General features: G+C 33.3%; 1 protein-coding gene across 2 annotated transcripts in view; it reads left to right on the top strand.

Annotated features, from left to right (window-relative positions):
• The window catches only part of LOC126778488 (heterogeneous nuclear ribonucleoprotein L), a 400772-nt gene that overhangs the window by 367488 nt on the left and 12226 nt on the right, over positions 1 to 21058 (top strand). Inside the window, exons 6-7 of one of the 2 annotated variants that reach the window (XM_050502099.1) lie at positions 6212 to 6295; positions 18238 to 18324. In XM_050502099.1, coding sequence (XP_050358056.1) covers positions 6212 to 6295; positions 18238 to 18324 — 171 coding nt within the window. The remainder of the gene's footprint in view (positions 1 to 6211; positions 6296 to 18237; positions 18325 to 21058) is intronic. The other variant, XM_050502100.1, reaches the window with a different exon arrangement.

Here is a 21058-nt window from a genome sequence, read left to right on the forward strand (position 1 = left end):
ACTTAGAAATTTATTACAAAAGAATCATCACCAACGTTTGATATAAATACTTATACTTATACTATCCACCCGCGGCTACGCCCGCGTGTGAGGTGGAGGAGGGGACAGGTGGCAGGTAAAAGTAGCCTATGTTCGTCATTGGGGTTCCAGCTTGCTGCGTACCAAATTTAATCAAAATCGTTTCAGTAGTCTAGCCGTAAAAGCGTAACAGATAGACAGAGTTACTTTCGCATTTATAATAATAGTATAGATATCCTTAAATGTTTGAATATGTGAATCCTAGGAAAGAGTTGAAGAGATGAAACTTGATAAAAAAAAATTTGTTAACTGTTTTATTGTTACAGAATATATGAAATAATGGTTATATGAAAAACTTATCGCGGAGCCAATGGCCAATGGGCGGAATCGAGTACCAAACAACATGTTTATATATTACATTTTTTTTATTAGTATGAAATGTTATTAATCTTCTAGATTTATAATTATTTGTAAAATATTCTCTTTGTTTTATTCGCAAATTTTACTGTAATAGTAGACGCTAATCCAGTTTATAAGGAATGCCATAAAATGTCGTCAACTTCGCACCCTACTGCTCAAGATAAGGTATAATTTAACGTACGTAACCGCGGCTTATGACTGTTATCGTTATACACAAGGAAGGTGGAATATTTCGGATATCAATGTCGAGATAATAAACAGCGCAAGGACTTTGATAAGTGGGGATCGACTTACTTTTGATGTACGGCGGCGTTGAGTTACAGAGGGAGCAAATAAAAGTTGTCGACGTCTCAATAATCAGTCGTAAAAGGGTCGTCTAATAACGTTGCCGATTTGGTTTAAAAATTCTTAGATTAGAAAATTGCCCGACCTAAATTTCAAATTTTGCTGAAAAAACCAAATTCACGATTCTAAAGATTTAAATAATTGAATATATATGTATATTTTTATTTAAAATACATATTTAGGCAGATTGTCCAATGGGCTAGCTGATTGTATGTCGTAATCACCACCCGTACATCGCACATGCTTCACCAATCTTAGTGTGTAAGATGTGCAGTTACATTGCCTCACTCACCCTTCAGACCGGCCCACAATATTACTAATTGTTATTGCTGTTTGTCGATAGAATATGTGGTTAGTGGGTGATATCTACACAGACGGGCTTGCACTAATTGTCAACAATTAAGTATTAATTATTTTGAAATATATTCCTCACGGTGAAAGAAAACATCGTGATTAATCCTGCATGTGTCTAATTTCACTGAAATTCTGGCACATGTGTATTTCACCAACAGATTCAGCGGTGGGATATTCACATTCAATAACAGAATTCAAATCGATTCTTTCACGTAAGTGTCAACAAAAATCAGAATAATATAGGAAATAGACTTTTGTAAACGATTATATATCATAGTAAAAATTATGATTCGAAAGAAATACTAATACTTAAGGTTTTATTCTATGCCACTACTCGTTGATTTTAGTGCAGGATTTCACTATAACCTTCAAAGATTTAATTGTACGATAATAATATTTATATTGTAATTAGTAATATTTATATTATTGAAAAAGTCGAGATGGCCTAGTGGTTAGAACGCGTGAATCTTAACCGATGATCGTGGGTTCAAACCCGGGCAAGCACCACTGAATTTTCATGTGCTTAATTTGTGTTTATAATTCATCTCGTGCTTGACGGTGAAGGAAAACATCGTGAGGAAACCTGCATGTGTCTAATTTCATTGAAATTCTGTCACATGTGTATTCTACCAACCCGCATTGGAGCAGCGTGGTAGAATAAGCTCCAAACCTTCAAAAGGGAGAGGAGGCCTTAGCCCAGCAGTGGGACATTAACAGGCTGTTACTGTTACTGTTTACTGTACTGTATAAAATACCATTTATTTTTTGTCGAGAGCAATAACGGAGAGCGGGAAGAAGATACAAGAGAGCGTCATGACGTTAGCGGTTACGGTATACGAATCCATCATACCTCCAAGGCACGTCTAAAGACATTTCACTTTAAAAAGTCGTCAAGCAAATAATTTTATTTGATACTATGAGAAACAGTCCTGTTAACTCCACAATACATGTATAAATTTGAATATTAGTCCAGGTTCGTCTTTCATCGAAATTGAATCAAAATGAACAGCTGTTTGTCTCTATGTTCAATTTCCATTAATCAGATATTGCATTTCGAGCAGCTAGTAATATATTGTACGTATCTGTATACCTAGATTCATTGCAACACCGTCAGTGTGCTTGGAACGAAATGAACTTCAAAAGCAAAGCTGCACCGAGGATATGCAATTTGTTTATTCCTTTGTGTTAAGGCTGTTGATGCTTTTAGGTTTAGAATTTTCGGTACTGTATCAGAGAAGCGAATTATGGCTTCATTCTCGAAATTAATTGTGTTTTGTTAAGAGATTTAAGATAGAAAACAATTTTATTTTTTTTATTTAACTTATAGAGAGTTATCGAGATGGCAGTGTGGATGGAGCACGTGATACTCGGCCTAAGATCGCGTGCTTAAATCTATGCAAGCATCTTTAAGTTATCTTAGACACAGTTTGTTTTTAAAATAATTATGCTCAGCGTTGAAGGTTTGCATTTGTCGAAACAAAATAGTCGATTTTGAAAAATTTAGCGACAAACAGTTTTTTTTTTTATGTCACTTGAAACATGCATGAGATTTATCTGTCAACATGAAATTAAGTACTTCTAAAAAGTTAGAAGTGTTTTTTTTTTTCATAACAGTAAACTACTAGTTTTCTGATATGGGAAAGCTAAGAAGTGATATTTTGCTTTTTTTTACCTGAACGGGTATCAAATATGAGATCAAATTTCTCCAGAAGCCTGTATGTGAATTTGTTGTATTCATTTTGACGATAAGACTATTAAATGTCGAACTATCGCTAATTATTCACTAGTGACCAGTTAGCTAATTTAATAGATCATTAACACAGCAGTTTTCTATTGACACAACTCCAATTGACCAAAATGCAATTTCAAATTACAGTTTAAATAGTTTAAGCTATGCAAGCCTCTATTACTTATTTTACATTTTGATTAAAACTTCAATATCGTAGCCAAGGTTCACAGAAAGTTAACGAAATAAAATGACTGTAATATAAGACTTTTATTTCGAGGAATTTTCTCGTATTCATGAAACTACTAAACTTGAGCTAGCTTGAGGATTTTCTATCTTAAACCTTAAAAGTAAGTATATATCTAAAATGACACGTAAAAATTTAATTTCAAGATTGTAATACATACATTTTCTCAAAAAAAAAAATTCAATTTTTGAATTTTCTTAGCGTTCTTTTGACCCTATCAGATTTATTTCTAAAATGTATCGCTACTTTAAGACATACCTCCATCATTGAACACTAATAATACTTTAAGATTAGTAAAATAACGAAATACATTCTGTACAGTAATACTAACATGAGATATGATCATAACAATTTGATGGAACAAAATTATGACATGACTCTGTGAATTCTAATGTCTGTAAATGTCCCACTGCTGGACTACGGCCTCTGTTCCTTTTGAAGAGAAGTATTGAAGCTTATTCCATCACGTTTTTCTAATGTACTGTGGCTTGGAAACCTTGGTTTCTTTGCGTTGTTTTTCGTTAACCGACGAACCTAATAAAAATAATATACACAAATAAAGCACATGAAAAATCAGTGGTACTTGCTCAGTTTTGAAACCACAGTCTCGGATTAGGTCCACCACCAATGTCTTCACATTTAACGATTATACTGCGAAAATTCAAAATCAGATATAAAAATCTTTACTTATCATAATTCATTTTTATTATGATAATTTCAATCTATCGATGTCATGTCTCATTTGAGTTTTGTTATACATTGCCAAAGTCCTGTACATCTTTATAAAATTCTCACTTCTTCGTTACTTGTAGATATTTCAAAAGTTGTTTATTTCATTGCAACATAACAGAATATCTAGTACAACTTTGAACTATTTCACTATAATGCATTCATTGTCCACCTACACAAGACTTTACAAAAAAATTCCACGAGGACAAAATATTGACAGAAAAATTTTCATTCAAGTAAACACATATAATTCGGTCGATAACAATTATTAACTTAAAAAATATAACTGATTTAATCATAATATAATACTTAGTATTGAATTTGTGCCAAATTTAATATTGTAATCGACCGACAAATCACATAAAATATTTAGGTACAGCCAAAGCTTTCTGCTCATCCTAATATTTCGGTATGTATTGCTTACGATAATTCTGTATTAACTATTAAAGTTTCAGTTTCCAATATATCTTATTATAATTAAAATAATAACAACGATCAATATAATTATAAAAATAAACATAATGATATTAAAACTAATGAAGTTATTTGAGAAACTGAAACTGATGCAAGCTTTTTTTATAATAATACTTATATTTCTTTACCCGCTTTCAACTTATACTATCTAGCTTTTCTACATAGCTATTTTATGCATCCACTACAGTGTAATATTAACATACAGATGTACACCCGGAGAGTGGAAAGGTTAACCAAATTTTACTTCAAGCGAGTAAATTTTCATACGAAAATTGCAATATGCTACTTTGCAAGCGTATAGCTTTAAAAGAATAATGTAATCTATATTTGAATTGAAAGACATAATCAAAATAATTTACAAAAAAACTTGGTGAACCTTCTCTCGTCTTCAATGTACAATAATATATAAGCATTGATTTATGATTTAGTAATCTTCCATGCACATATAAAACTAAAGACAAACACACTCTGAAATGTTTAGTGAGAGACATAGATCTCGATGTGGAGAATCAGACAGAAAACATTGAAATGAAGACAGCAGAATTGACAATAAGCAAACATGCAGACAAGAAACACAAGACACAGTTAAAAAATGTCTCAGCAAACACAGAAATACGTTCAAAATAAGGATAAACAGATGGATACGTTTTTGTTTATTATATCCGTTATATTTTTGTAGCTTTTATAACTATCGTGGAATTGGCATGCACAGTTAACGCTATGCGAGATGAAACAGTAATATGGACATTTTAAAGAGTTGGAAAAGGATGAAATAAAGAGTGTGGTCGTCTTTTTATATGTGCAGGGAAGTGACGGTGGGACGGTCGGTGCGGAGATACGCTTGACACATTTCAAATCACGGTAAGTGTGTCATTAGGCCAGAATGGATTTACTAATATAAGCTTTAGACGTATGTCCTTTAGAGCTATATTCATTTGACATATAATAATTGGGACCTCATGGATGATCTTTTCGTTATTGTTCTAATATTTTCGCCCACTTAGTTTAATGAAACTTTTTTCTTTTGCTGTTTTTTTTTTTAATATTCGTTTCATTACTTTTGCTTTGTTTATACTTGGACTCGATTTTATTTAATAATCTTGCTGTGTTTTATTTGTTATGTATTACATTATTACATTTCAATAAATCTGTAAATATTTCATCATTCTCATTTAATATTTTTTTTGCAACAGAAAGTAAAAATAATGAAGTACCTTAGTCTTGTAACAATATTTTATATTAATTTGTATTATTAACAATAAATATATATCGTTTTATGACATTTTAAATATATTTTAATTGTTTGATAAAGAAACACTTACAGCTCTGAGACCTATAAGCTTTCATAGGTATAGGCACAAAATAATCATATTAATGATTTGGTCCAAAATCCAGAGCAAATGCCTACGGACGAGACGGTTTGCATGATTTAGTTTAATAGCATCGACTTATGTGCTAATGGAGGCGATAAATACATACTTTGCAACCGTCACTTAATTTTCCTTGTGTGTAATATATTATTACTTTCCAGAATATATAGCTTCATATTTAATTTCTTGCTTTCATCTCATTGGCTCCCTATTTTTTTGCTTTAAATAAGTAAAACGAAAACATAAGATGGATGAATACCGCGTTAAGATTTCAGAAATATTTGAATGTTGCATGTTTCGAATTATCGTAGAATTACATTAAAATACTATGTGATAAGTTTTTTAAATTGATATAGAAATAAAAGGACCACCTACTTTTCATGAGCTGCTTATGATGGTATAATTGTTGGTATGATGATAACTGTTCACTCTGCCGCATGACATTGTCAAGGCTATCAAGATAAGCTTCGTGTAATGATATTGCTCCTGCTTTAAACAGCTTTCATTAACAAGTATATTTATTTCCAGTGTCAGAAGACGTCCAACCGACACAGCGAAGTGCACCTCTTCTGCAGTCTCCCCAGTACACCGGTGGAAGACCACAACCATACAGTAAGTAGAACTTTGTATTTTTCTATCAATAGTATATGATTCTTTTGGGTGTAAATAAAAATTTATTATTCATATCTATTTATATAATTTAGCAAATTGGTCCCTCGTGGTAAGTGGCCACCAATAGTATATCAGTGAAAACAACTTCTTACGACGTCACCATCAATGGAGCGGTCACTCCAATAAAGCATTGATGTTAGAAGAAGTATTGAGTTGACGATACACCCAGGAGGGGCACATAAACACCAACAATACACAGTATGACTCTAATACCAATTTTAGTCATAGTTAAATCTCTTACGAATCTAAGTGAAGACAATACAATCTCGTCACGCCATTCGTCTTATTTGTTGGTTATTTTAGATTTTTTGAAGATAAACACAATAAAAACAAGATATAGTTTATGATTTATATTACATGACATGTATTTATATTACAGTGTAGTCAAGTCAAATCTTATATTTTTATTAAACAATTATACACGTACCCTCGTCACCTGCGTCATCTATTGTACTTTAATGGTACCATATGAGAATACTTTACGCGAGTGCCAAAACAGCTGTACCAAGATTCAACTAAATCGGATGCGAATTTCGAATACAAACATATACAAGCATTTTTATGTATATAACATTTAAAATAATTGAGTTGACAAAGTAACGGTATTTTAGACAAAATTTCAAAATACACGTCCCTCGAGTCTTCTAAAATTCCGGATGTAAGAAACAACTTACAAACAAGGATGATTAACGAGACACATTTTTGAAGCATATAAAAACGTTTGATATAAAAAAACTATGATGGTTGTTAAACATATCGAATATTTGCAATCCCACAAAATGCTTAAAACAATAATAATAATAATAAATATCTTTATTGCAACTCAAAAAAAGACAAATATACATAAAAGAGAAAAAAAGCTTAGATTATGAATACAAAGAAAAAAATGCAAGGGGCAGTCCTATCACTGAATTAGTAATTTATCATATATATCTACAAATATCAAAATAAATGATAAAACAAAATTAACTTTACAAGAGTAATATGTAGCTGACCCAATGTTACTTGTTATCTAATCAATTAGTGGAATTTCTGATCTCCTTCTGGAACTTTCCAGATAATTTCAGGAGAAGTAGGGCAACAAAGTTGTTAGAAGTTTCCTGAAGTCTGAACGGTTCCTGAAGTCGATGTAACTTTTGTGCATGGCTTTAAGAATCTAAAATCTTCGCACTAATCTTTGTCATGATGATGCCATTTGGACTGGAAGATTTAACAAGGTTTTGCCTAGAAAACTTTAGGGGTTTTATTTTATTATAATGGATATTAAATTAGTACAATTATTAATAATTAATTTTGAACTTTCAATTTTTTTTAATAATATCATTGTTTATCCTTGAAATTTTTCAAAAGTTAAATTACATATAAATCAATCAAGATTATTTTGTTTTATCGCATTCGCTACGCAAGAACTTTCTAAAATTTTATTTCGTTTATTTTATTTGTATTTTATGTTCACATATATATTAATTGCAGTTTTTATTATAGTTTTTCATGTTTTCCTATGATCTGTAAACATTTTTAAATATCTAATTACTTTCTAAAATTTATTACAAAAATATTAAATTCAGACTGTTGTTATTGTTCAAACATTATCCACTTATCTGTGAATCGTTTATATTATCTATTAAATATGAGATGAATCACGCAACAAGTGAAGTGAAAAATAACACGGCTCCATAAATAGAGAATCACTCTCGACAAAAAGAGATCGCGCCGCCGTGCATCCGAGCGAGAAATTAGCGGAACGCTTTGAATAAAACGTTAAAAATTTAAATTAAGTTGATAGGTGCATACATATTCTCACATATAAGGGAATACTTGCTATGGCAATTTGGTTGTATGTTATAATGAAACTGGCTACCCCTCCACTAGCTCCGATAACTATACAGGTTTCGCACGAGTAAAATTACTTTTAAATAATGATTGAATAAAAATTATATTGATAGTTGCTAGCGATTGAAAATTTAGGATATGTTTTTCTTTAATGAGAGAAATCCAAAGAAATATATAATAGAAAATTTAAAAACACGTAACTATGGCAACAGCGCCAACTACCGAATTTAACTATAGCTAAGAACCATCGAGGTTGACCATAAGTGGTGTAAGCTTAGGAAGAGTATTATTATGAACACGCCTATCGGAATATTATATTTAAAGATTAGAAGGAAAAACGGGCCTACTCTATGCCTCAATGGTGCCCGTAACTAGATTGGATTGCTCACTCTTAATACAGGATACGTTAATTAGATTTAAGTGAAGCTTGTAAATGATTAACAGTTTAACAACTAGTCCATAAATGAGAAGTATACGACAATTCTGAGAACTTCAACCACTCGTGTTGTATGTTCAGTATCAATAACATGTGAATGTCCCGCCGCTGGGCTGAGGCCTCCTCTCGTTTTTTGAGGAGAATATTTTGAGCTTGTTCAATGGAATACACATGTGGCAGAATTTCAGTGAAATTGGACACATGCAGGTTTCCTAACGATGTTTTCCTTCACCGTCAACCACGACATGAATTATAAGCACAAATTGAGCACATTCAGTGGTGCGTAGGGTTTGAACCCACGGTTATTATAAGATACACACGTTCTAACCACTAGGCCATCTCCGCTTTTTAAGTAAAATTGTGTAATATCTATGGAGACTCTATTTTATATTATAGTCTCAATCTAGAGCGTACTCGCTCAGTGCGTTACTTATTCCCTCTACGTGGGATTCTGACATGCACTACATTTGGTACTGGATTTTCTAGACACATATCCGATTTAGTTCCGCAACTGAATGTTAAAACTCTCCATTTATTATGAGCTGAGCTCGTTACTTGCTTCAACGTTGCCTATGGAAATACTGGTTTTAGGTTACTATTACTTCTAAACTCTTCATTTACCAGAACTTAAATAGAATCCATATGATAATTTTTAATGTTAGTCTGTTTAAAAGTTATCGATATACTTGAATAATTTATGTTTATTTGTTTAAAGAATTATTACTGTATATCACATTAACCGATTATTTTTTGAGTTACGAGTAACGAGCCGTTACAGTTGTCGACTTCGAGACTTACGAAACGTTTTTCATAGAGACCTTTTTATATAAACAATTCAACCAATGTAAGTAAAGTAAAAGTAACAGCCAGTAATTGTCCCACTGTTGAGCTATGACTTTCTGTCCTTTTTGAGAATTGAATTATTGCGTAAGCAAAACGAACCCTTCCCCTAAAATTATTGACTAATTGATTAAAGATTTAATTTATTTATGCTAAAGATAAATATATCTTGAAGATTTTCATAAACTAATCCGTCTATCCACTACAAATAAAACGATATATTTTATCTGAATTATGATTACTTTATCAGATCGAGTAGGTGTTCTGAAATTAGAATATCAATTAGTGGAAGCACTTGAACGTATTCGTTCTCTGTAATAACTTCATGAATAAAAGATTCTGTAACACATTCACCTGCCCCTCACGATGAGGTGGAATTGAATTTTAAAAAAGCTCCTTTAGTTCACCTTGGAGTGCAACCATTGTTATTGTAATAATCGTAAATATGCGAAGTAAATATACGAAAATCGCTCACGTCATTTAAAATATTTAAAAAAGATTTTTTTTTATAGAATAGCAAGGCGGACGAGCAAGTGGTCACCAACGCCCTTAGACATTGGCATTGTAAGAAATGTCAACCGCCGCTTATAAAACCAATGCGCCGCCAACCTTGGGAACTAAGTTTTTATGTTCCTTGTGCCTGTAATTACACTGTTCACTCACCCTTCAAATCGGAACACAACAATATCAAGTACTGCGGTTTTGCGGTAGAATGATATGTGAGTGGGTGGTATCTACCCAGACAAGCTTGCACATAGCCCTACCACCAGTAAGAATGGTTGATGAGACGTTTTATTAACTGAAAAACACTACTAAACCTGTATACATTAAATATGTACCAGAAGATGCAGCTCTTTTCGGTGAAGGTTTTGGTATATAATATTATTATATAAGTTAATGCGCTTCGCAGTTTCATCCGCTTTAAATTTAGACTATAAACTTAACAAGCGTTAATTTCATATTCTTGTTATTTATATTATGTTAATATTTTACAATAATATCATAGCGACTTAATGAATCTCATTATCTCGCTTTGTGCAAGGTCTAAAGGTGGAACCGAACTATACCGTATCAGACCAGCATTGTGGAATATGCTGTTACACGATTTTATCCATGAGTGTTATTTAAAGTGGCTTTTCTCGATCTAAATAGAACAGCTGTTCTAGTTTCGAAGTAGACTAGAGAACTAGTTAAAGCAAATTTTACAGGTGAAGCGATTGTTTGAATATTTGCTTGAACGTAATTATGTCTGGCTATATGGTTTATCTTACATATTATATATTTTTTTCTGTATATGAGCTTATCTCATTGTTTGGGATTGGGTAACGAATTAATTTTATTAAATACATTATACAAAAATAGACTCTGGTCTATTTTTGGGGCATGATGGCTAAAATATACGAATCATAATTGCATGTTCAACACGGTGGAATTGTTCGGATTTCTTATCGGCGGATACGCAACTTGAACAATACTAACGTATTCTTTCGACTATGCTCATGAGGAGTCACGAGGACCGACAGCATACAATATAACGCTTTAATAAACGTTAGCTTCAATAATTTCTGTACTCATAACATTAAAGGGGTCAAATAAAGATTTATTATGTCACATGTTACTTGACTGAATAGTTCATAACTCTTTTGTGGGGCAATATATACGGTTTTACAACAGAATCCTAGAAATGGTTCGAACCACTTCTATCGCTGTATACGCGATTAGTGAATTTGTAGTTTATAGCATGTCTTGAGAATAAAAGGGTTAAATCCAGTATTTCTTATATTGAAGCGCTTTAACCAAAATAAAGCGCTGAATTTATTTTCGTCAGTTTTTCTCAGGTCGAAAGTTTTTAATAGTGTTTTCATCACCAATCAAGTAATTCAAATTTGATAAAAAAAGTTATTTAAAATGTAGCATGAATTTAAATGCAAATGGATTAACGTTGAAAAAAAAAACTTAACAAAATGTTAAAAATATCTATAGTAAATCGGAAACTGTCATGCAACGCGAGGCGTTGTGACGAGTCCCGACGTCCCCTTAAATAATTCATAGCCCTGCTACCGATTGTAACTCTCGATGCGGATTTGAAAATTTGTGGCACACGTGAATTTCACCGGAAATATGAAATACAGTTTAGCCATTCACGCTTTTATTCCATTATTTTTATGTAACGGTCAACAGATGGTAACGTCGAGGGTAATTGGATTGAGGGTATAAAATTCATTCGTTTCGGTGAAAATGCATTTTTTTAAATTGAATAATGTTTTCAGTTTCGTATATATTCTTTATACGACTTTTGTTTTTTGGTATTCTCTTTACGATGACGCAAAGCGAAATCAATTCAAAATAGACTTAATCCGACTTTATAAAGTAGATTTTATGACTCGTCATTTCATATACTTTTTTATTTAGTATGGATTATATAAAAAGCCGAGATGGCCTAGTGGTAAGAACGCGTGAATCTTAACCGATGATCGTGGGTTCAAACCCGGGCAAGCACCACTGAATTTTCATGTGCTTAATTTGTGTTTATAATTCATCTCGTGCTTAACGGTGAAGGAAAACATCGTGAGGAAACCTGCATGTGTCTAATTTCATTGAAATTCTGCCACATGTGTATTCTACCAACCCGCATTGGAGCAGCGTGGTGGAATAAGCTCCAAACCTTCTCCTCAAAAGGGAGAGAGAGGCCTTAGCCCAGCAGTGGGACATTAACAGGCTGTTACTGTTACTGATGGATTATATATGAATTATTTATATACAATTGTTTTTTTCTTTATCGTGCAAGAAAATCGATTACCAATACCGCCGTATTTTTATATATTATTGTTTATCGAATAATAATGCTTTGGGTATTATTCGATAAACAATAATATATAGGCTTTTGTCCAGTAGTGGATGTTGATAAGCTGAAAAAAAACTACCGTGTTTGTTTGACAAAATTGATTAGGGCCAATATAGTATAAAGGTATCAATGAATCTGATATACTATGGTAATACCATGAATATGAACAAAAAAGCATCGCCCAAGAATGTTCTGGAAGTTCTCCTTCAAGAATTTATTAAAAAAATAAATGCATACAATATCAAATAAATATCAAATAAAAATTTCAATGTCCCACCAACCTTCCAAAGGTTCCCAACTAAAATGGTATGTCCCTTGTGCCTGTAGTGACACTGGCTAGAGTTTGTATTGAATTTGTATGACCTACCTAAACTATATTTAAAAAATTCTAGTTACATATTATAATCACAGTTCATTATAAATTTATCGGACAATTGTAAATTTGTTATAATATATGGATACAAATCCGCTCATTATATATTCCACATAATAATGCTTATAAATATTTATGAAAATTTTCATTTCCACTATAGATAACAGTATTTCAGTTGTACTCGTTGCTTGTCAACATTTATTTATTACGTTGATATGTTTAATTGTGAAATATGCTTTAAAGCATAAAATTTTTGTTTGTGTTACTTGTATAAGGGGATGTGTTAGTCGTTCCCCAGGCTCTGTCAAATAATGCTCGGCTTTATTCATGTAATGTAAATTACGTCGATATTCTATATTCAAATTGGACAAAACTGCGAAGCGCAGCTTCTTATATATGTATATAGCCGAGATGGCCCAATGGTAAGAACGCGTGAATCTTAACCGATGATCGTGGGTTCAAACCCGGGCAAGCACCACTGAATTTTCATCTACTTAATTTCTGATTATTATTCATCTCGTGCTATACGGCGAAGGAAATTATCCTGAGGAAACTTGTATGTATAGTGAAATTAGCCACTGAAATTCTGCCACATGTGTAATCTTCTCGGAAACGCGCTGCATTTTCTGGTATAGGTTTTATGTATATTGTTTAGTATTTTTTTTGCAGTTGGCAGTACAAAAAAAAATTCTCCTTATTTACCACATAGTATCAGGTGGTCGCCTGTCTGCATTTTTAAAAATAAAAATTAATGTTGCCTTCTCGTGACACCCGGCAGTTTAAAAAAATAGAATTTAAAAAAGGAATCCAATTAAATAAATATAACATAGACTTTCGTTAATAGAATAATAATATATATCAACGAGTATACGCCACGCATACTCAAGGGAGTAGAGAGCGCGGCGTTGATGGGGCATGATGGCATATAATAAGAATGTCATACCGTTTGCCGTCACGGCATACGAATCGGTATTACCCCCACGTAATTTACTTGGTGAGGCTTTTTGATCACCAGAGTAGGTACCACCATCACATATTTACTGCGAAACAGCAATGTGTAGTATTATTGTGTTCCGGTTGGAAGGGTGACCGAGCTAGATTAACTACAGGCACAAGGGACATAACATCATAGTTCCCAAGGTTGTTGGCGCATTGGTGATCTAAGGAATGGTTAAAATTTGTAACGGCGCCAATGCCTGCCCACTACTCATGTTATAAGGAAAAGAAAAAGATAATAAACGTTTCACATCAAAAAAGGACACGCTTGTCCATTAGTTATGTCAATAAAAGAATATATGTCAAAACGAATGATATCCAACGGAACTAGGACGAGTCAGAAGCGATGGAGCTGATAAAAGGAAAACGAAAACATCGCGTGACCGTACGCAGTGTACCGCGTGCGCGGTTGACAACGATAAACGTAGAGACCTTACTTTATAGACTCGTCGACTTGCCCCTTCATTGTTCATCTAATCGAACAATGTTGATTTTTACTTTTATATCGCTTAGGTTTTTAAAGCGTAATTCTTTAAGCGCGTTAAGCGATTTTTTATAGGAGAAAATCGTATGGGTTCTCCTCACCGACATAGTAATGTTAACAATACATTCATACGCATGTTTAGCTATGAGTATGATGAATTTAATTTATTTCGGAATGTCGGTTTTTCAGTTATTCAGTTCGTAATATAGTTTCTACCAAGAAGAACCGGCAAGAAACTCTATAGTTACTCTTTTTCATCGATCATCTTTAATACTTATTTAAATAAAAATATAGAAGAAAAAATTGTCAATAGTAATAAATAGATAAGAAGAATGAATACATATAATATTTAAACGTGTCCTCAAAACTAATCCAAAACTTCGAGGCGTGGAGCCAGGGCTCGTAAGCCAGTTGTTATCAAGCTTGTCTAATCATTCAGATTAAACGTATCCTAAGCATAACATAACATAAACATATCTTAAGCTGAACGAGACAGTCGTATACTCAAAAACAATGTTAATGCGCTGAACGTTCAAATAAACGATATCGATAAAATCTTGTATGTGCGACGTATTTAAACGCAAACTCGACCCGAAAATGAAAATAATAATCAAAAACATCACGCCGTTTTGTACGTTTGTTCCTGTCATTTTTACTTTTTTTTTTTCTTTTAGTCCGTCCTCAGCAGATAACATTTAAAAGTTTTATGTACCGTGTTCGTATTATTCAACCGACCGTCGTTGGCACTGGGTCTATAAAAAAATATCTAAATTATTCAAAGGTTATATATACGACTGGAGTTCTTTTTATTTTGGCATTATAATAATATTGCATAATGTATTATTTTCGAAAAGAACCAATAGGGTTTATATATTTATAGTGTACGTACACCCGCGGCTTCGTCCACGCTCAAGGCCGGTTATTAGTAACCTATGTCCTTCGTTGGTATTCCAGCTTGTTGCTTACTTAATTTCATCAAATTAATTTCATCATTTCAGTGGCTTAGCCGTTAAAGCGTAACAAACAGACAAGAGTTTTTCACATCTATAATATTAGCAATAAGGTACAAATATTCATTATGTCTACGTGCTATGTTGATTGTATTTTTCAAACATTTGTTCACGTATGTGAGTTATTTAGGGCGCTCAGCACTGCTACTCTGTAAGAACTCACTTCATTACTCACCGTTAAAATGTTGTCAACGGGCTTAGGTTGATATACTATTTTGATGCGTAATGTTTTAATTACTATGGTCAGTGTCGCATATCATATCTTTCATTTCATTCACACACACACGTATGATAGTCGTTTATTCGATCCTGACCTCATATATCATTGCGCCCCCCCCCAACTTCTAACACAAGCTTTAAGCTTGAAGTCTGACGGCGATAAAACGCATACCCAACGTGATATAGATAACAGCGCTATATGGATTATAAAAAAATTAAAAATATATTGTCATAGTTTTTTAAGTCCTTGTAAAAAATAATGTCTTATTTCTACTGTTGATTATCCTAAATAAATTCATGAAAACAGTATACAGATTTTGAAAAGGTATAAGACGGTGGTGATTCAATTTGAACCGTCTCGGTAATATTAACATAATACGCGGAACAAAAGAGGGCGGTTGGTTGGGGCGTAAGTCCCTTTGAATGATCAATCAGTTATCTATTGAAATCGAGTTAGCATCTGTTTTGAATGTTTGTTTCGATAATGTTTTTCTAAGGATATAAATTATTATTCTAGATTAATTGGCATATTGACAAATCGAGTTAACAAGCCTCTAAATGTCACACTGCTGGGCTAAATGCTCTTCTCTTGAGAAGGTCTGATGGATCAAATTGCGGTTGAGCGTAAATTCTATATAGAAAAACCTAATAAGTTTCTATTAGTCCAACCCGGGGTTGACCAACGTTGCAATCAAATTATACTTAAGTCCACGGGTACCCTTCTCTATTTCGGTAATCCGACATGACTGAAGAGATTAGGTGTTTGTTTCATGTCATTCCCAAGACACAGGAGTGTAACACTGTCACATTCGTGACTCCGGTTTGCCAGTCGAAGATTTTCGTGATGAAAATTGCAATATCAAATATCGACCCATATTCGATTTAAATCTTCAGGTATACAAGCTAACTATTATCAACGACTCAAAGCTAGACGATTCTCAGACGTAATTGCAGATGATTTTCCCTTCCCACTCTTTGCAAAGTCGCAAACAAGTGCAAAACCGCAAGTAACGTCGAGTGAACCTAATAAATAGCCTACGAATTAATTATATATTTAATTGAAAGGCTTTCAATTAATTACACGGACACGCGACTACGCTTTTAAACAATTAAGCGAGTTCGCAGTGCCCCGTACGATATTGAATGTTGCGGTCCAGTGCATTAATGCGACGTAAATACCATTCAATTTCGAATATACGGATTTAATTAGCATAAATTTATACTCCATAAACAAAACTGAAACCTGTGCTTAAACGTTTAAAGGTGAGCATATTATATATACGTGTATAGATAATAGGAAAGCGACAGCATGTTAATTTCCCACTGCTGGCCTAATTGCTGGTTCTCGTGTGGAGAAGATATTGGAGCCTTTTCCACCAAGCTGCCTTAGCGCGGCTTTGTGATTACACATGTGAATGAGTTTTAGCTAATGGGATATCGTGACTTAATATATATAGGTTATAATATATTTAATATACGTAAGTGGGAACAAACGGCACATTCCTTTCTAATTTCAAATTATACCATTTCATCCTTTACGCTTAATACTCTTGCACCTTAGAATTATAAAGCTAAGAGAAAAAAAAAACTAAGAGGCTGAACACACCGACGTATTACCTCCACCGGTTACAGGAGAAATTACACGCGGTCATATTTTGTACGGTAAATTTTTTTAATTTTCATTCGATATTGCTTATTTAAGTCCTTAATTTAAATAATAAATTCTAGATATACCTCATGCGTTACATTCTGGTTTTATAACAGTTAAATATACAAAAGTGAGTATTGTCCAATTAAAAACGTTAGAATCTCTTTCTCTGACGTTTCATAGCTGATTGGATTAACTTCTCAGCGGTATAAAAGCTTTTCAGCGATGTAAATGTTAAAGGTTCGATCCTGGCTGTTATGTTGACATCTGAAACGTGTGTTTTTAGTATTACTTTCAAATAGAATTGAGAACTCTGGAGAGAAACTCTAAGTTTGCACTACCAGTCGTAGTCGAATCGAAACCGATTCAGTGATGCAATATGCATCGGATAATTATAAAAGGGATATGCAAATTATGTAGCCATTTCTTTAAATCATTGACTGTGTTAAAAAAAAAAGATCAACGTCAATTAAAACTGGGTCATTTTATATGGCAATCCAAAGACAAAGAGCGTGTCAGCTTGAAGAACGTGTCAGTGCAGCGTGTTAGAATTTCCAAAACGGCGTAAGTGGAACAATAAATAATATCAATAAGCAACTATTTACTTAATACCGTAACTGCGCAGTATTTTAATTGGAATTTCTAGACTAAGGTACAAATCAAATTTCGTCCATTTTTTACATTATTGTCCCTTAAATACTATATGTGCGCACTCTCTCGCTTTGACCGGCGAAGTTAAATCGCGCGTTAGTGACTAACACTTTTTTTAAATATTCTAATTACATTTAGAAGATAGACATCAAATAATAAAAATGCAAAAGTCAAAATACATTTGAGATTCTATCTCGCTCTTGTGTTTTGCCTCATATGCGACAGAGAGATGCGAGAGAGAACAATATACATTATCTTGAAGTTTAAAAACAACATGAACATCTCATTGAAGATTTACTAGATCAGACGAGGATAAGTGAGGTACAAAATACGCAAGCTTGAACGTTGCTCGTTGAAAATTTTACCGCCTAACTGAAACATAACACTCTTCAGCGATTCCAAATCGAACTACTCGTACAGCCAATTAACACACACCGAACGGATTTATAAAATAAACGATCGAACTGAAAGAAACGATTTTTCATTCGAAATTCAAATGTTCAAGTGAATTTTATGTTTTTGAGCTGTAACCATGAAGTATTGGCAGATCCGACTACAATGACGACACAAGCGCCGAGACCATGCAGCGAAGACTCATGCAGTCAGCACAGTCAGATGTCTTGTGATCAGAACGGTTTGTATCGCAAGTGTAAAGTGTACTTTATTAACTCACACATAGGCGACATGCTAGTGTGTCAGTCGTAACGTCGTAGTCGTTCGTATCTAATTGGAAGTGTGCGTTTGTGTGTGTACCTAACCCTGTAGTTGTTGTGTATACCTATGATAATAAGCCGTGTCAATTAAATTGCCCCTTAAATGGTGGTACATATAGTCATATTAAGGTAACGAAACAAAGTTTAATTTCTATATTTTTAGTTACATTGTAAAATTAAAATGTAAAATTTAATCACTTATGATATTAAATGGGGGAAGAGGCTATTGTACCGCCATTGATGGCTGCTATTGCTTTTGGCACGGCTTATACTATACAAACTATATAAAACACAGACATATAACCGGTACATCATTATAATAGTTATCTACACTTGTTTTATAAACTATTCCAGTTTCACTCACGTTATTTATGGAGGAATCCTGGATGATTTTCGAGTCCCATAGATAATGTCATTGTTGACCGATTCCGTTCATGACGGACATATCTTTCATTGAGATTAACTATGAAGGAGATATTATAGTATACATGTGCGTGCGCAAACAATTACAGGCACAAGGGGCATAACATCTTAGTTCCCAAGGTTGGTGGCGCATTGGTGATGTAAGCGATGGTTAACATTTCTTACATGCCAATGTCTATGGACGTTGGTGACCACTTACCATCAGGTGGCCCATATGCTAGTCCGCCTTCCTATTCTATAAAAAAAGACAGGTGCATCCTCCATTCCGTCACTTTCATAATCCGATCACAAGAGCTATCGAGAAGACGAAAACCAGTCGGTGACGTCGTCTTTCGTGCACTTTCGTTTTCCTAAGATATGTCGACCGAGCGAGCATTTCTCGATAAATGACCTAAGTGAAACCACAATAGTGAATTAAAATAATTTTATAAATACATACGTTTCATTTAGAATTATCATACACCCATTCATATAAAATATAAGTCATTCACAAATATTTAATATGATCAGTGTCAATTTACGTACAATCGCTGATAGTTTATTGTTAATATTGTAAACATTACATAAACACAATAAATCATTACCGCAAAAACAGACTTTCATTTCTATAAACCTTTCCTGTGCATGTGTGTACGTTTCCTATGTTCTATGTATCTCTAAAACGTTTTGAAGCACGATTATAACACTGTTAACCGGGGTTGCCAGAATATTGATAATAATGTAATGCGTTAGAAATTTCTTAGGTTTATTTTTGATCCGTCCGAGTTTTGCTTATACCCATCGCTATTATTAATGTATTTATATTTTAACGCAGCAAACCAATGTAAATGTTACTGGCAACTCCGTATCTCTTTTCTTTCTTTAACTACCCTCTTTTGTTGATCCTATAATCCTATTATTAAGTATGGATATTAGTAAATATAAGCGTGTTTCTTATATGACGGTTTATTACATATAAACCCGTTCATATCTCTGTTAACGTCATCAGTCCTTGTTCATCCGCTACTAGACCTAGGCCCCCAGGGGTCATAAGGAAAGAAATCGTCTAAAGAGGAGAAATTGATAATTATTATTTTTACTCAATGGATACCAATCCATCGTCAGTAGAACACTGGTATTCCATGAGGTAATCGACTTGTGCCGTTGAAATAAGTTTAAAAAATATTGGCAAAAAGATATGGGCTGACGAAAATAATATTTTTTGAGTAAAATAAATATTTTGAAGAATATAGCTCTTCTGCGTCCGTGGTACGATATGAGTTTTATTTTTACTTATTCGCAAAGGACCTTATTTTTAAAGACAATGTCCTTTTTGATTAAAATCTCGTGTTTGTGTTTTTGTTTTGAAGTTACGTGTAATACCGTCTAACGTCATCTCGTCATCGGCTGCTGCTTAAACTTGTAAAAATAATGCTCCCTGCTTATGAAAACATGCAAGTCGTAGGCATATAAAAATAAATTCTTCCGTGGAAATTTTCATAGTTTTAATGGAAAAAAGTATGTTTTTAATAACAAAAAAGAATAATAAAACATACTTTATAACGATAACGTTTTAAATTCATTAATTTATTTGATTTAAGAATTTAATTTATTCAATAATTACGACTTTCAAAGTATTGGGTTGGAATAAAGGGTTTTCCCGAGAGCTTTGTATAAACGAAGTGTTGTTCAGGTTCAAAAGCTTATTTATGTAAATGCAATTGGTCGATTGACTTCGAACGATTAAAAGCATTATGGTCGTAACAATTTGTTTAAACTAAATGAATGTTTTGATTTAAATTAATTATACAATGAGTGCAAACATTTGTATATATGTTAATTTATTTATATAAAAAAAGCCGAGATGGCCCACTGGTAAGAACGCGTGAATCTCAACCAACGATCGTGGGTTCAAACCCGGGCAAGCACCACTGAATTTTCATGTTCTTAATTTGTGCTTATAATTCATCTCGTGAAGAAAAAAATCGTGAGGAAACCTGCCTGTGTCTTATTTCACTCATTGGAGCAGCGTGGTGGAGTAAGCTACATACCTTCTCCTCAAAAAGGGAGAGGAGGCCTTAGCCCAGCAGTGGGACATTCACAGGCTGTTACTGTTCTTATTTATTTTATAATCTATCGCGCTGTAACTGGTTGATTCGAATTAAAGTTTTTAGTCGAAGCAGAAGAAATTACGACCTGGATAATGACATATGATAGCTTATGTATACTTTTTTTTTACTCGAAAATTCTATG

The sequence above is a fragment of the Nymphalis io genome, chromosome 26, assembly GCF_905147045.1.
Source record: "Nymphalis io chromosome 26, ilAglIoxx1.1, whole genome shotgun sequence".
In the NCBI taxonomy this organism is placed as follows: Eukaryota; Metazoa; Arthropoda; class Insecta; order Lepidoptera; family Nymphalidae; genus Nymphalis; species Nymphalis io.